The sequence below is a fragment of the Mauremys mutica genome, chromosome 8 (genome assembly GCF_020497125.1).
Source record: "Mauremys mutica isolate MM-2020 ecotype Southern chromosome 8, ASM2049712v1, whole genome shotgun sequence".
In the NCBI taxonomy this organism is placed as follows: Eukaryota; Metazoa; Chordata; order Testudines; family Geoemydidae; genus Mauremys; species Mauremys mutica.
Window position 1 is genome coordinate 99,403,455 of NC_059079.1, and position 18,385 is coordinate 99,421,839.

Genomic DNA, 18,385 nt, shown 5'->3' on the forward strand with positions numbered 1-18,385 from the left:
GCTTTGTCTTCTCTGTTGATCACAGGTTGGAAAATTTGTTTTTATGTGCATAGCCAGAGTATTTCATAGCTGTTTTACGAACTTAATATTTTGGCTGTTTGGCTGAAATACGTCTGCGCCATTTATGTATTGAAAACATAAACCTACAATCTGCAGAGGTAACTTGAATTTTATGTAAAATATTCACTTGTGGACCATATCTCCAGCTTTTTATATGCCACAGTGGTCTTATCCCCCTTCCCCATTGTCTGTTAGTGAGGTCATTTTCAGTCCTCTGAGAAATTTTATTCCCAGCCAGATGCAGCCCATATATTAAAAGTAGCACCTGTGACTAATATCACAGCAGCTTACCATAAATTTACATGGTAACTAGGATTATGTCTGTCAAGACTGTTAAAAAATGTCTAGATTTAATTTGATTTCAAGTATTGAAGGAGCTCTCTAACATTTTGCTTCATAACTATATTTTAAAAGTTAAAATCACTCCATTGTTAAGTTTTATAGCACTCCCATTGCCCATTAAGTTGATTTGTTAAATGGAGGTCAGAGTAAAGCAACTTGGCTACATTAGGATCGGAAACCAACCCATTTGTGACAAATTTAGTCCTCACGTGTGAATCTTCTCAAAGCCTCAGCCCTGATTGGTTTCAGGTGTAGCTTATGTCAGTTGTGTTTAACCTCAAAGAATGAGCAACATGAGTCCGTTATTGTCAGTTTTGCTTATCAAAAGACAAACCAATTTTCATTTATTTGGTGGGTTAACTACTTGCCCCTCTGTTTGACTTTTGCATTAGATTGCCTCTTGGATGAAAATAATTGGGTTTGTGTCCACCTAGGTAGGTGCTGTTTTTCTTATAGTGTTTCCTAGACTGCTTAATTTCCCATTATTCTTTGAGCCCTCTCTCATATACTCTGATTTGTACACCTGCAAAATTATGAAAGTATTTCTGTTGTTTGCTAATGTCCTTGCATTTATGAATACAATAACTGATTTGCTATAAATTAAAATTATTTGATTGGGTTTACAGAGTAGAGAAAATCTTTGTATTTGAAAATAATTTTTGGCCTATCTGTCTGTTTTTGCTTTTCCTTATTAGAAACTGACAGTAAAATTTTCAGGCCTCATGAACATTAATTCAGGCCAAAATACGTGAGAGTGAGCTGGCTCAAAACATAGTTTAGTAAAAATATATTTTTATACAATCACACCTTCCTTATGGTTATTGTGAATGGCTTAGTAAATAACCCTCTTGCCTCTGCGTCAGAAGGTTATAGGGTCAAGTTCCAGCTGTGGGACTGGACACATTCCACCTACCCACTGTGGCACTGGGTCTGAAAAGCTAGTGTGCTTGACTTTTGGATGAAAAATAAATGGAGGTTCTCTGGAGATCATTCATCTGAAAATTTAAGATTCTCCTGCCCTGGCTTTAAAAAGACAGAGACAACCATGGTGTACTAGTCAGTGCAGCCTCTTTTCAATAGTACTACCAGTTAACTGGCAGAAGTAGTTTTCTTATTGATGAGAAATGCTGCATAATTATACAGAATCTGGTGTGATGTCAGTGGTCAGACAGGAGCTACCAGATACAAATTAACTCCTTGTTGCTGGGAGTTGAGAAATATTTTTTATTTATTTACTTACTTACTTATTTGTCCTGGCCACTGTGCAAAACACAGAGTGAAGGATCTCTCTGCCTCGGTGTTCAGTCTACATTTTTTAAATTACCAACATTTTTTTTCTGCTTGTAAATAATTGAATCATCATATTACATTGGCAACTTTTGTCTTTACTTTCACCCCCACACTCCCAAATTTAGTCTTGCTGTACCTATCTAAGCTATTTCTTTATTGCAAGGTCTGTGCCCACCTTCAATGGGCGCCAGCTATGCCAGCCTCAACCGGCCACTTCTCCGACAAATACTTTCAAGCTTTCTGTCATGCTGCTCCTTGTGAGTGGAGAAAGCTTAGTAAGACTCTATCAAGCCACCTCTTTATCCTCCAAACTCACCTCTGCAGTAATGCATATAGAAAACTGAAGACCAAGCAGGTGGCAAGCTGTGATCACTGCTAGTCAATGGCTAAGAACTGTGCCCATTCCACTTAACTGTCTCCCCATCCTCCCCCCCCATTACATCTTGTCTTTTAGGTTGCAAGCTCTTTGGGGAATAGGCTATTTGTACAATGGAGCCTGACCTGTTTGTGGCTGTAGGCATTATTGCAATATTATTATTAATGCCACAGTATTGAAATTTACAATACTATTATATTTAAATGAATCATAATGATATTAAAGATTCAGAACATATATTTGTGTTTTGCTTTCTTGAGCTAGGAAGAGGTTTTTATGTTCGTATCTATCAGGAGCAGCAGGCCTGACAGGCACAGGTAACAGGTGATATGTAGAAGTTCAAGACTTTTATTCTCCAGGTGCTCTAGAAACAGAAGTTGACATCAATTTGTTATTAGTTAAAACTTAACAGTGACTAAGAATATCAAGGAAATACGAGTTCTAAGTTCTTTCCTTATCTCTCTTTCCTTCCTTCCATTCTAGGGTAAAAAATAAAACACAAGTAAAGAAAGAATAGTGTATTTCCAAGGGGAAGAGGCTCTTCTACAATTACTGTGCACGTGCTGTATACCCTTGGAGCATTTAGACCTGTGTTATCTATTCTAAAGAGGACCAGGAAGTTCTCCTCCTGATCTTTGGTCCACTTTGCAGTTGGCACTTCTACCAATGCTTCTCTTAAAAGATTAGTGTAGATTTATGATCACTTAAGTGAAAATTATTATAGCATTTAATTTTCATCCATTAATCTGGAAATATTGTCTCTGGGGGTTGAATTTGAACTGGCTAAAGATTTTTATAAATATACTTTTTATTTCTCACAAATATTCATTTAGATTGAAAAAGAAAATGGAAGTGTCACACTGTTGGCTGCTCTATATCATCCGTAACTGCTCTTCTAATGCTTGCTCATTGCATTTGAAATAAGGGGAAAAAATGGTTATGCCCACTCTGGAGGCAAGACTTTCCTTCACTCCTGTAAGATACCAAATGCCGGCGTGTTGGCTTTGATTTTAACTAAAATTTGGAATCCTCCCAGATTTGTTAACTCAGTGGTGGCAAGTACTGTAACAATACTGTTTCAGTTGGGGAAATCAGTAAGATTTACATTCTTGCTCTTCTCAAGAATATCTTCATTCAGAATCACTTTTACTTTTTCAGTTAAAGAAACCTGCTCTCTTGTAGCTTTGTAATGTCCTGGGATAGCTATTATGAATATAGGGGAACTGGGAAGATACTAATTTCAGTACAGATGGCAAGTTCTGTCTCCAGTTTGATAGTGTTTAATCTCTTGCATCCCCTTGCTTTTGAAATGGTGAGCATGACCTTATTAAATAACTGTAAATTGCATTCTACAATAGTGGCTCCCCCCCCGCCCCCAAGAGTAAAGAAAAGGCATGTTTTGGAATATTATACTCTGCAATTGTAATTAAAAATGGACTCTGGCTGGTAAAAGGTAAAAAGTAAAATAAAAAAAATTACAATGAACCTATTTAAAAATTAACCATTACTTGCCAAAAGCACATCAGACCTACTTAGCGGACATCCGTTAATCCAGCAGTTAGCTGTTTCAGGCTTTAATGCACACTGTTTTACACGTTAACGGTTTTGAAGTTCCAGGCCAAGGTTGACCTTTCACATCTGCTCCTTTCACAGTAGGAATCTCCACTTACTGCTTCCTGTCAGAATGGATTAGAGTGACAAAGTGCAGAGCTTGCGCTGGCTGCAATTTAGTTTTTGATCAGAATTATTTCTTTCACAAACAATCACATTTTGCTAAAATGTTACATCTGCTCTGAAAAACCACTGGCAGACCCACAGTTGATCAGTGTGATGTGAGTATAATTTTTCATTTGTCTTTCATAAAGCTGTAAACCAGCTCTAAATGTATTTTGGGGACTGCCTCCTCCCCTCCTTCATTTGCCATTTTCTTCCTTTAATTTTTGTTGGGTTGAGATTAAAACTTGCTTACGTCTTGAACTAACATGGAGCTGGCTGAATCTATTGAGGGATTTGTATGAAATTGTTTTAGTAAAGCACAGGTTGTTCAGTTAGGAGCCAGGGTTCTAATTTTGGGTCCTGTCGTGTGAGGTACTGAGTATGTTCAGGTTGTGGGGGGTTGAGGTTACTCAGCAACTTTTTTTTTCTCCTGGGAATTGTTCGTTGTGGTGCTTCACAAGGAAACATTCTGGCACTGGGATTCTGAGTGGAGAGTAGTTCATTTCATAGACTGGGTGATTTAATCTTGATTGGGATGGTAACAGCAATAGCTATGTAAATGTGAGTTTTGTATTGTTAGAGGAATCTCTATCACCTGGTAGAAGTGGGCATTTGGAGGCAAAACTTTATTAGCTTTACAATCTTTGATTGGTTACAGTTACACACAGATTGTAAAGTGTCTAATCTAATAAAAGTGTACAGATGTTAATCTTTCTTACAAAGGACCATATTTCATCTCACTTACATTGGATGCATCTTTTTTTTCAATGTTATTTTAAAAAAAAATCCCTTGCATGGCTACAATCAGTTTTCACCATTCGTGGACTGCATCTATTTCAAGGATGTATTGATTTGTGAAAGGTGTGTGTGTGTGTGGTGGTGGATTCTACAAAAGGGAAAGAACAACTGTGGGATTAAAAAAAAAAAACCCTGGAGTTTCCCCAATATATTGCATTACACATACTGTCTGGCACTTAGTCATAAATTTGGAGGACACCAAAAGTTTTTCAAGACAGCTTAAAATATTGACCATGGGTCGTATATTTTTATGCAAAATATTGCTAATAAAATTAGTCCACTTTTGTTTTTAATAATCTGTTCTTAATTTGTCACTTTTCTGTTCACTTCTGTATTTCTAGCCCGATTTCACCAGTTATTCAAAAATCAAGAACAGCAAATGAAATACAATTAAATGTAATTTATACTGATTACATAACTTTTTGCATAAGGGAATTTGGAAATACTATGTAAGAAATACTATGTAACTGTCTAAACAAATCAGGGTTTTTTAAGTCTTATTTTTCTTTTTCTGTCTTCTCGTATTGTCTAGGAAGATGGTCCTTCTCTCCATACGCTTCTTTCAAAGAATGCATCATCACTAGATTTGAAATAAATACGTGAAAAACACTTCATACAATTATTCAGATATTACAATTGGATACAAATTATGAGCTTAACAACCCTGACTCAGGCAAAACTCCCATTGGAGTCGTACAATCTCCTTTCCTGAAGTTTTATAGAAACTTGCCAAAGGCTTGAGAGAGAACTTGTCTCAGTATGGCTGGATACCATGGCCAGAGTGCTTTCAGCCACACACAGTGGGACCAAATGACCTACCTGGTTGTACCTGCAGTTCTCCTTTCTCATCTCCCATCAATTTATAATTTCAGACCTTTTTTCTGCTTTAACATGTTTGAATTATTGACATTGAGATATGCCTGTGCCGCAAAAAAAAAAAAAAAAAAAAAAAAAGATCCCTGATGATGATGTGGTTATAGGGCCAACTGCTTCCTCTCTTCATTCATCCTAACAATAGTAATACCTAGCTCTTACATAGCACTTTTCATCAGCAGATCTCAAAGCGCTTCACAATCTTTAATGTATTTATCCTCACAACACTTTTGTGAGTTAGGGAAGTATTATAAAGTGAGGCTTTTTTATTGTTCTTTGATGTCCTCTTAGGATCAGAATTAGGACATGATTTCCCCTTTATGCTCAGCAGAGACTATATTGGATTTTGAGCTGACATTGCACATGATCTTGGCAACAGACCAAAAGAACCTTGTATCATTGCTACTAATGTCATCAACTGCATGTCTGGAATGTGGACTGTCTTTTCATGTTCAGAGTGAAATCCTCTGTGTTCTTTGGGAAGTGAAAGAAAACCAGCAGAATTTTGTTCTTTGTTCCTGATTTTTTTTTTCTGATACAACATAATTAGAAAACTAGTGAATTTCCCTTGCATTTCTCCATTTGTTTTGGCCTGGCCTACGCCAAAAATTATATTGGTTTCTGCTGACATAGCTAACTTCATCTGGGTAGGTGATGTTTGTATGCCCCTTCTGTCTGTGTAGGCTGTGTCTATAACTACCAGTGTAATGTCTGTAGTATGGATATACCATTGGGCACCAATTCCGGAGAGCACTCCTATTCAAGAAAGCTCTTAAGCATGTGTTGTAAGTCCAATTGAAGTCAATGGGATTTGTATTTAAAGTTGGGTCCTTTCTTAAATTGGGCTTTTACAAAGTGCTTATATAGCCATATGTTTTGGTATAGTAATATATGCTCAAACATTTCTAACATCTGAATGGCAGAACATTGTAAAGTATAAAAGATCAGGGTGAGTAAAGTGAGTTTACGGAGCATTCAGGTATATACATTCAAAAGATCTGAACAGGGCCCAAAGTGCATTTTATTACTAGTTTGCATAGTGTTTTGTTTGAGGGTTTTATTACAGTACATCAAGTGTTTTTATTTGCTAGACCAAGCATTTATTTTAACAAGTCAAATTATCATTGTCCTTTCAGTTGCACAGCAAAGAGAGTTTATTATTTTAAGTAACTGATTGCTTTAACAGGTGCTCAGTTAATGAGGGTTTCGCTGTATTATTTAATTGTTTTGGTTGGGTGCACACTGCCTGTTCAGTAAATAAAAAAGAAGCCCAGTTTCTTTAAGTAGACATTTCATTTAGTGTAAACCTCTTAGTGAAAACTTTGTTTTTCATTTTTGAGCACAACACACATTAAACCAATATGCTTGGGAAGAGGAAGGTGGAAGTTAGCTGCCTATTCTGGTTGGTAAGTGAGATTTTAATTGAGACGTGGTGCTTCTTGATGATTTTTTCTCTACTGAGCAACTGACATAAAATATCAGTAACAACGAAAAATGCAGCTTGGTACAAATTTTCTATGAATCTCAGTAATATTTTAAAATCTGACATGACTTCATTTTTGAAGAAATAATATTATAGTTACAAGGTAGCTCTTGCCCTAAGCGTTAAATGCAAAATGGAGAAATCCTACCTATTCTAAATGTTTCTGAGTGAAATTATACATAACAAATAATGCCTTTTGGAGTGCTTTGTAAGCTTACAGGCTTTTAGCATACTGAACTTTGTTTCCCATACTGGTAGTATGGAATTTAATTAACAATAAGTTAGTAAAGTATTATTAAGTCACAATTTTTTCCTTCATTTTCCTTTTCCTTCTTTGGACAGTGCAAAGTGCACAGTGAATTGCAATACACAGTATTACCTAGACACCAGATTTGTGATACAAAGCTGAAATTAATTTTCAGGAATTTTGTCTAGGGTCACTAGTAAAAGCCAGCAAGGTAGAGATTGTAAGGTTTGCCATTACATTTGCCTATTCAAAAAGAATCGTATTAATTAGTACGAGATTGTTGCAACAGACTTCAAAGTAGATGGCACAATAAAGGAGATTTTCATTGCTGCAAGCTAGTGCGAGTTAGCTGCTCCATGTCAAGCTGTGATTTTGTAACTCCAATCTTCTCAGTTTAGGAATCATACTTACTTTACACTAGTCTTTATGGGCAAAGATAATTATATATTTGCCTGTGTAAGCAAACTGATACGCTTTATTACAAAGTGTATCAGACCATTTAGTTGTCAGGGCCAGCATGGCTTGTGAAGCAGAGCACTTTCCAATGGAGCATGAAAAGCTTTGAAATTTCTCAGCAACAGCAGAAAGTAGTTTTTGTTGCCACTCTAAAACAATTGTTTGTCTTCAATCCAAGTTTATAAAAATTTGGTTGTAAAGTCTTTTAATTGAATCACAGTGAATAGGGCCTGCACATGATTTCCAGTTGCATTCTGTCACCGTTGCAGTGTAAAATGGGAAGAGGGAAAGGTGATCTCCAAATAACATTGTGGTTGTTTTGGGAGGCTAAGGATGAGGAAAAGGGTGATAGACCTGATACCCTGCTTCCCTTTAGGAGACTATCCGTAACATCAGTTACAAGAAAAAAATATTCATAGGGCCAAATGCAGCAGTGATGCAAATCGGAGTATAGGTTGGTCAGAAAAGCTGAATGTGTGGCTAGCAATAAGTAGTGCAAATTGCACATATTTGAATTTCAGGGAGTGTGCAAAAATGAGTGTAACATACACCCTGAGGAAATAGCAGGAAAGGAGTGTAAGAAGCAGAACAACTAAGAGAAGGGCTTAAGGGAGAGAGTCTATTTTATCTGCACCCTTCTTTTAATGCTTTTTCTTCAACAATCCCCCATGCCTCCTTGGCACAAAAATGGTACCCATTTGCACACCCACTGAATGCCAAATAGAGGCAAATTACACTTGCACCTGTTTTCTGACAAACGTATACCACAGTTTAGAGCACTGCTGAACTTGGCACATAATGTCTTTGACTCTGATTTATTTTGTAGAATTGTATCTTTCGTAACATCAAAAATATGTAGCTTCTAACACTGCACCTGGTCCAGATTGTACAGAATGAACCTAATCTTTTTTTGCTGTGATTTTTTTTTTCCTGAGAACAGAATTCTTGGGATTGCCTTCGGTCTCCTGCAGTTCTGGACATTATACTGGTACCTGTGTGTGAAAAGTTCCCAGTGTAAGAAAGGCCATGCCTCCTAGCTGCAGTTCTGTTTCGCAGCATTTTTTCTTCATGTTTTTAAAATGAGTAAATCATATGACAATAAACAGAAATACCCTCAGTGAAGAGAGAAGGGGAAACTGTTATTTATCTGGTCAGGTGGTTTAGATTAGCAGTGATGCTGGTCTGTATTATGTTACTTTAAATCATAGTGTCCCAACAGGATATAAATTATGAAGATTGTTACAGTATGTTTCATCCAATGTAAGATCAACAAATTGAAATAATTTTTTTATAGGAAAATCACAGTGCTTTGGCAGGGTTATTGTTAAAGAATTTAATTTAACTTCAGATTTGCTCACATTATTTCTTAATATATAAAACACTATTTGCATGATGTATGAAGTATAAACATTTGTAGAATCAAAGGCAAGAATGCCTTTTCCAAGATTACATAGAGTGGCAAACTACTTAGAATAGATCAGTGTTTGTGCTTTTGCTGTCAAAATGTTTGATATAGAGCTGGCTAGCTAGTTTCTTCACCGACATAATTGTAAACAAGTGTTGCAAGCCAGAGACTGCCTCCTTTGTGGAAAAAAGTGTAAAGGTTTTCAGATATTTTGAAAGCTTTAACATATAACTTGGGTATAGAATTTACAGCTCTAATATTGATATATAATTTTATTTTAGGGAGCAAAACAAACAGGCTTCAGTTTTGCATAAATGGGATGTGATGATCAAGGATGGAAAACTTCAGCAGCCAGTCCTCATTTGATTTCTAATATGGTATTCTAAATTAGGAAGAGTATAGACCAATAACCGAGGTTAATATTGTATTGATATTTCGTACAAAGTCCATATTTTTTTTAGATGTTCCAATAAAAATTCCATGTCCATGCATGCCTACATGTCATTAGTATTGTACCCCTACTGTTTCCCTCCATTAGTATTTTTCATAGTTAAGCGCACAATCCTCTAAAGTGCTGAGCAGCACCCGTGAGACAAGAAGAATTCAGGGTGCTCAGTATACTGCACGTTCAGGCCCTTTAGGTGTCCATAGCTTTCACTAAACCTAAATGATCAGGTAGTGTTGGCAGTAGAAAAACGTAAGTTCATCTTGTTTGCTAGGAAGTGCTGATGTTCTGGCCCCAGTGGTCTATGCATTAGACACCTCCAATATGTATTAGTATAACTCCTTGGGCCTGAACATGAAAGCAATGCAGAGGCTCCAGCTTGTGTTGAATGTGGTAGCCTGCCTCCATGATGGGCTGGTTGCCCATCCATCATCCTTGCACTATGGTCCGTCCACTGGCTCCAGTCTGTTTCTGTTGCCAGTTCAGAGACATAGTCCTGATTGTCAAATAGGTCAGGGTATCAGCTACTGCTTCTCTATCCATAGGGTGACTAGATGTCCCGATTTTGGGGTCTTTCTCTCACATAGGCACCTATTACCCCCCACCTCCTGTCCTGATTTTTGACACTTCCTATCTGGTCAGCCTATCTATCCAGGACGCCTCAAGGCAGCAGCGCTTTTCTAGAGCAGTGCAGCCCACAAAGTGCAGGAGGTGTTTGATAGGTGGAGATAAAGTTCTCTGGGTCAAGGAAGTTCAGTTGTGGAACTTGCTCCCAGAAGGAGTCAGACTATGCCAGAGTGTGATTATATTTAGGGCATGCTTTAGCTGCCTCCTTTTCTGAGCGAGCTTTCCCACCATTCTTGCAATGATATTAAAAACCATTTTTTATGCAATGATTAATGTAAAAGCCAGCCAAAGACAAGGAAAGGCAGTTCCATGAAGACAGCTGCTTAGTGCCTTGTAGCTCTGATTTACGTAGGTATTATGGTGATGGACACAATAGAGAATCTTTAGATGGATAAATAGATAAGTATTTGATAACAAACACTTCACCAAATGTCTCTTCCTTCCCTGTTTTAACGTTGGTCGAATTTTTAGGTTTTTAAAAACTGATTTAACTTTTTTAAAAAAATACCATAACCATGTAACAAGATGTCTCTGTTTTAACAAGGAAAAATCTTCCCTAAATGTAGCCAATAGAATTTTAAAAAATGCAGATTTCACTTGGAGCACAACAGAAAATGTAATGAAACTAACTTAAACAAAACCCAGTGACTGACTATAAACAAAGGTATTGTACAGCATACCTTTAATTTAGCTCAACATAAAGCAACTTCTTTTCTCTGCCTGCTGACCCATAAATAAAAGTTAGCTGGTTACAGGAATTAGTGAAATAGGTTGCATGCATGGAAGTTTCACAATTTGGAGCTGAGGCCTAATGATGTGTAAGTCTCTTTATTGTTATGTAACAGGGAGTTAAACTGCATGAAGAACAAAGAGGACAAATGCAACGCATCGTGTAATGGTACGAAGTGAAAGCAAACATACTAAGCACTGTATATTCTAAGGTATAAATGCATTATTATGACTAGTATTATCCATTACGTACGTGTATCCTATTAATAAAGGATACAAAATGTTTTTAGTAAATAGTAAAGCTGCAAAGACAGGTAGCCCTTACACCATATAAGGTCAGGGTTAATACTGCCCTCAGCATTATAATGACAGATTGGAAATAAAAACCTTAATGTATTTGTGATTAGCATATGTTTCTCTTGGCTGAAAGATTTAGGAGGCCCAGGGACCCCCAAGTTCATAACCTTTGCATTTAAAAACAAATAAATAAAATGCTTGTTAAATTGCTAGGTCTCAAAGCTATTTTTCTTGAGGAGTCCCATCTTTTGAGTAAAGAATTGCCTGAATGCTGTGTTCCGGTGATACATTATGGTACTCTATCACTGGGAACTCACCAGGCGGTGATATATTAGCACAACACATCAGCCTGCATTGCTTTGATGTATTAATCATCAGGATAATGTTGGCAAGCATTGTGCAAAAGCTGTATGTTTAAAAAGTGTTAAGATGAATTGAGTCCTTGCTTAAGACATGTGAAAAGAAGAAGAATAGCAGATTAGCAGAGGGACTCTGCAAGCCTCCCAAAGCTGTTAAATACTCTATAGTGCAAAGAGGTAGATGGAATTTCATCTTTCCATTCACTCCTGAAAGCAAAGCATATAGCACAGTTTTTACCTTTCTCAGGAAAAGCAAGTTGCATTAAGCCATATTTTGTGATAGCATGTTCTGTCATTTTAAAAGTACAGTTGGGCCGTCCCAGGGCACAGCTTGAGCAAGAGGTACCAGCTGAGCTTGCTTAAAATACTTTCTTAATATGATTTCTTCTTTCAGGAGTGATTTAGCAGGGAAATATTTTCCCAAAACAGGCATGTCAAAGCTGGGAGCATCTAGAAAATGAATCTCTGTCTGAGAAATTGCAGCTGAGCTACTGCTGCAACTTCAGTAGTTTTTTAGTTATTCCTTTCATGACTCGTAGAAAAGAGAAATGGAAAAGACCCATTGGATCATCCAGTCCATCTCCTTGCCAGAGCAGGATTGTTCCATACAGTAATATTTCTAGTGGTGTTTCCACTCTAATTTAAGTGTTGCTTCCAATGTTTCCCTGGGGAAATTTTTTCACAGGTTAAGAAATGTGTAGAAACCTATATTTCTAAACTTTATTTTAGTAAAACATTATCTAAATATAACTAAAATTACACAGTAAAAAATCTATATAAGGTATTCCTGTGGCTCCTCTTACCGCAGTACCAGAGTACCTCACAATTTTTAATGTATTTATCTTCACAACACCCCTTGTGAGGTAGGGAAGTACTATTTTATCTCCATCTTATGGATGGGGAACCAAGGCACAGAAAGACTGTTGATCTTATCTGGTATGGTATTTCCTTTATTCGAAATAGCTGCTTTTAAAACTTGATGCACAGATTTTAGAAAATGCTGCTGAGGTTCTGTGTTGTGGATGATATATATATATATATATATATATTCAAATTAAGATCTTAAAATGATGTCATCAGTGGTTATAGCTGCCACAAACAATCTGCTAAGGTCAAGGCCATGTAGGGACTTATCAGCATAAATAAAACACTTATCCACCTAGCAACAAGAAATGTTTTCGCTGTCTGGTAAACTGTACCCACCAATGCCAAGTGACTATACTGTCATGTGACTCATGCTTGACAATGATCTTGCACTGCAGACTGCTTAATAATTTTCATTATTTTTAATTAAAGTTGAAGAAGTGCAGACTCCAGCTCAAAATAAGGTTGGTTATGTTGCCGGAATCAGGTAATTACTTTAATTGATCACAAGATAGTTTCCTTGATCACCAATTAGACCAAATTACCGATCATGTTTCAAGACGTGAAGACATGTCCAAACTGATTGTGTAATAGTGTTTTCATATCTAATCAAACCTAAATATCTTTTCCTCCACAGCCAATTGTATTTTGTAAAAGGAAGGTTATGGGCCTACAAACATAAAGGTGATCCATAAACAATAGAGTTCTAATTTATGTAATTAGAAAAGGATGTATTTAGGGGCTTAATGGAGATTGCACTGGTGAAATTACTCAGCAGAGCTGCTGCTCATTTTCTTAATGGGAGATATGTGCTCTTTTGTGCATAGTTAAAATAGGCTATAATCAAAACAGAAAAAGTCGTTTATTTTAGTAACGCAGAGAAGATTGCTTTGGGTAAAGCAGGGTAATATGTGTATGTATGTACATACGTGTATATAATTGCACATACACATGATGTATGTATAAAATCATGGTTATGGGATCCTTTTAACTCTGAAACATCCAAAAGCCTCTGCTGTGGTAGTTATGTCCCACTGGAACGCTCATACTACCTGTTCCCAGGATTGAGCTCATAGGAAAGGACAACGGGACATTCTCCACGGAGGGCCCAGGGCTTAGGAATTCATTCCCTCTTGTAGTTGATGAAAACCTGAGTTTGGCTACCTTCAGGATGAAGTGCAACTTTAAGATAACTTTCCATTTTTAGCTGTGGTGATGATGGGGGACATCAAGGTCAGCTAACTGGTGATTTCTGGTCAAGTCGGTGTTGGGGGGAAGGCACAGGGAATGGTTTGGTAAAGTTTAATGGTCATGATATTTGGTCACCAATTAATTTGTTCTTTAATGTTTTTTCCATTTGAACTTAAGAGTGAGTGGTGATGGTTATGCAATAAAATAAAAATATCCATGGAAAAATATATGTATGTACTCATGTGCGCGCACACACGTGTGTATGTTGGTACATAGATATAGATACTGGCAGTGCATATATGGATTTGGTCAGATTTTTCATGAATTCCCTCCAGTTTTCCCTGCACTGCCTGACGATAAAAAGGCAGTCTAATTTCAGATGCCTTTCTGACTGCAGCAGTGGCTTTTAAACTATCCTTTGGAGGCAATTCTAGGGATAATTTGGTATGGTCTTGTAAATAAAGATGTTAAGGCTGTGGGTATTTTAAAAAAATCTTTAAATAAAATGTAAATCTTAGAATTTTGAATAAAGCTGTATATTCCCTAATGTCTAGTGCTGAGTTTACTACTTTATGCTTTGAAGCATCTTGTTGCAATGCTTGAAATTTTTGAAATGTAATTGTTCACTCCAAGTAAAATTAAACCAAACTAGAGCTTCAAGGGAAGTTAGTGTTCCCAATTTTTTTGAATGTTCTTGGGTCAAAGAAAAAAGCTTTTTAATTGCTGACAGTTTGGTGGTTTCCAAATGACAAACCTCATTGGAATAATTTGCTCTGATTGTAACGTTTGCATTCATCTGACTGGCAAAGTGACTTACAAAGTCATACTTCATCCAGGCACTGATTCCTTTTCTTAAAGTGTTTGTAATTTGTGAGAGAAAAAAAAGACTGAAACTATTATCAACCATTATGTTATTTATTGACCACATGTTTGTTTGAAATGGCCATTGCTTGATGGACCATATACAGGCTAGTCTATAAATTAGTGCTTAAAATGATCTAAACAGGTAGGTCTATGTCAAGATACTAACTTATGGCAAGTATTTTAATATGAACCAGACTATGTACGTGGATACGGGGTTTTTTTGCTTTGCAGTTTTAATTTAGGCCCTGATCCTCCTGGATGGACTCCTACATCTGTGCAGAGCCCATTGACTTCCCTTGGTCTCTGGGCAGGCATAGGGGCCTACCTACATGGGTCCTATTGCAGAGTGAGTCCTTGATTTGCATGGAATTTTTTTTTTTTTTAATGCAGAGATTTTCTGCAAATATTTTTGGCAAGGGCCTCCCACAACATTTTCTCCTTGAGCCTGTAATTAAATCCTGCATCACGGGGGAAGAGAAGAGGGTGTGGGGGACTGGGAAGTCTGTATTCTCTCATTTAAACCAAAACATTTTCTCATAAAGGAGAGAAGTGACCTCATGTGGCCGGCCAACCTCCCTCCGCCCCCCTCCAAAACAAAACAAAAATGCTTACATTCAGGGAAATGAACTCTGTTCCTGAAAAATACACTGTGTATATCAGAGGTGGGCAGACTATGGCCCGCGGGACTGTCCTGCCTGCCCTCTGCGTTCTTGGCCGAGAGGCTAGCCCTGGCCCCTCCCCCACTGTCCTCTCTCCCCCGCAGCTTCAGCTCGCTCGCTCCGCTGCCGGCGCAATGCTCTGGGCGGCAGGGCTGTGAGCTCCTGGGGCAGCGCAGCTGCAGAGCCTGTCCTGACCTGGTCTCTGTGCTGCGTGGTGGCGGCATGGCTGTAGCACTGCCAGCCACTGGCGCGCCAGGCAGCGCAGTAAGGGGGCAGGGAGCGGGGGGGTTGGATAGAGGGCAGGAGAGTTCGGGGTGGTGGTCAGGGGGCAGGGGTGTGGATAGGGGTCGGGGGGAACGGGGTTGAATGGGGGCAGGGGTTCTGGGGGGGCAGTCAGGAAGGAGAGGGGGTTGGATGGGGCGGCAGGGGGCAGTCAGGGGCAGGGGTTCTGGGGGAAGTCAGGGGACAGGGAGTGGGGGTGTGTGGATGGGGCAGGGGTCCCAGGAGGGCCATCAAGGAACAGCGGGGGTTGGATGGGGCAGGAGTCCTGGGGGGGGCAGATCAGAGGTGGGGGCCAGGCCACGACCCCCTCCCCTAACCGGCCCTCCATACAATTTACGAAACCCGTTGAGGCCCTCAGGCCAAAAAGTTCGCCCGCCCCTGGTGTATATTGATAGTATAGCAGAGTGTTTAACTTGGAGGAAAGGTGGGGTGAAGATCTAGGGGCATAGGGGTATCTCCCTTGGGTGAATATTTAAAAATATCTGATACCTGTTGCACACCGTAGGCAAAATAATTGTTCTTCATCAGTATCTTTGGATAAGTCATTTTGGACAGAATGATCGACCAGTATCCAAAGAGGGAGAGAACTCTATCAGCAGCAGGAAAATTACCACAATCCCTTTAGGTCGGTAGTAAATTTTTAACAAGGGGACCATGACTTGGAGCAGTATCGCACTGAGCAGAGGGGGTTGTAACCCATTGCAGGAAGAAGCCAGCTAATCAGAAAGCCATGAACTCTGGGAGTTAGGGTGACCCAGATAGTAAGTGTGAAAAATCAGGATGGGGGTGGGGGCTAATAGGGGCCCATATAACACCCCCCTCCCTGCAAATATCGGGACTGTCCCTATAAAATCGGGACATCCGATCACCCTACTGGGAGTTCATCCCTGGAACATGTGCTGTAGAATGCTTCTTTAGTAAGGGAACGGTGAAGATAGAATGGGGAGTAATCCAGGGAAGGTGGAATGCTCCAAAAGGTGACGTACTCAGAGTACTCAAAGGGGTAGGGAACAAAACAAATTATCTTTAGGTCCCAGTACACAAGGGCCATCCCTGTCATTACACATCACTGGGCTTTTGGAATATATCCTTGTAGATCCATACCACTAACCTTAACGCACGTTCCTAACATGAAATATTTCTCTGTATTCTTTTTATCCTAGGCTTTTGGATTTATGACACGAGTTGCTCTGCAAGCAGAAAAGATGAATCATCATCCCGAATGGTTTAATGTGTACAACAAGGTAATACACTGAATAACTTTTTAGGTACTTTTATAAACAATTTACTAGACCAGATCAGCGTATAGAACATCCATTTCTGTCACTCCTTTTCACATTAGGAAGCTTCTATACATCAAAAGAGGTAGTGACTTTACCTATCTCCTTTCTGGATTTTAAAAGAATATTTGCAAAGAAGATCCAGTCCTACTGATGGGCAGAATAAATTAGCGTTTTGTTCTTTTGTGTGTGTGTGTGTGTGTGTGTGTTCCTGTTGTCATCATGGTAATGTGCTTATTCTTTTGTGTGTGTGTGTGTGTGTGTGTTCCTGTTGTCATCATGGTAATGTGCTTAACATTTGACACACTGTGAAAGTGTTTAAACCTCAAATTGTTCCTACTTTTTAAACTTGTATATTAAATAGTGAAGAGATTGTCTAATCAGTGGTTAGAGAGGCAGGAATCCATAGTTCTTCTCTCAAATTTCTCACCACAGGCTGTGTGGCTTGGACACATTATATAACCTCTTCGACCAAGATTTCCTAAAATCTAAGCCTAAAGTTAGGCTCCTAAATCCATGTTTAGGCCATCTAAATAACAGCTCTGATTTTTTCAAAGCTACTAAACACTCATCAGCTCCTTTTGATGCCTGTGGAAGTTAATGGGAGTTCAGAACTTTGGAAGATCAAGCCACTTGTTACAGTGCCGAAACAGAAGCCTGGAAAGCTAACTTAGGCCTGATCTACAGTGGGGGCAGGGGGATCGATCTAAGTTACCCAACTTCAGCTACGTGAATAATGTATCTGAAGTCGACGTACTTAGATCTACTTACTGCAGTGTCTTCACTGACGCTCTCCCGTCGACTCCTGACTGCGCCTCTCGCCCTGCTGGAGTACCGGAGTCGATGGGAGAGTGCTTGGCGGTCAATTTATTGCATCTAGACTAGACGCGATAAATCGACACCTGCTGGATTGATCGCTGCCCGTTGATCCAGTGGGTAATGTAGACAAGCTCTTAGACTCATATCTTGAAAATCTTGACTCCGGTGTCTCAGTGTAGTTGCCTGTAAAGTCAGTTATAAAATGTATTTAATTCGTAGTGGTTTCATGAGAGCAAATATTAGTCAGGTGCATTGAGACCTTCCAATAAAAGGCACTACTTCAAGAGCCAAATTTATTACTATCATTTTATTTTCTAATAGTTCTCATTTTGTTCTATTAACTATTTTTTTCTTTAATCACTGATAAATATATACCATGCGTATCTAAAACAAAACAAGGGACAAGCAGAATGATGATGCATACACATAAGGCAGTGGTTTTTTTCTGACTGGCACAAAGTGCCATGTGTATTTTTTTTTAAATGGGATTAATTGGCACTGAAATGGTCTAATTCTTTTTTAAACAATAAGGCAAAATTAAATACATTCTAACTATCTCATTTAAAGAGAGACATTAAGTGATGTTGGACAAAGTGCTTATCTCACACTCTGGAAGAGTGTCTTGACTTCCCAGGGTGTTTAGATTTTCTTTTTTGCAAATCCCTGCTACACAGGAACAACTAATAATGTAGCACATGACTTTTCTTCTGGGTAAGTCTAAACAAACTCATGCAGGCAGCCTGTATCATAGCAACACGTACACCAGTCTGTTTATTTTTTCCTTTCAAAACTAATCTGCAAAGAGCTCACCAGTTTCTTCACCTTTAAGATCCTGATTTTTATGCTTCAGTCACTTAATTTGGTGTTTGCAACTTGGTCAATGACCTGAATTCTTCATGAAACCAATATGTGGAATTTAAATG

At 38.6% G+C, this 18,385-nt stretch overlaps 1 protein-coding gene across 2 annotated transcripts in view; it reads left to right on the top strand.

Moving 5' to 3' along the window:
* PCBD2 (pterin-4 alpha-carbinolamine dehydratase 2) overlaps positions 1-18,385 on the top strand; it is a 33,847-nt gene that overhangs the window by 13,222 nt on the left and 2,240 nt on the right. Inside the window, exons 1-2 of one of the 2 annotated variants that reach the window (XM_045027129.1) lie at positions 5,989-6,102; positions 16,527-16,607. In XM_045027129.1, coding sequence (XP_044883064.1) covers positions 16,539-16,607 — 69 coding nt within the window. In that variant the 5' untranslated portion in view covers positions 5,989-6,102; positions 16,527-16,538. Of the gene's footprint in view, positions 1-5,988; positions 6,103-16,526; positions 16,608-18,385 lie in introns of those variants that run through there. The other variant, XM_045027128.1, reaches the window with a different exon arrangement.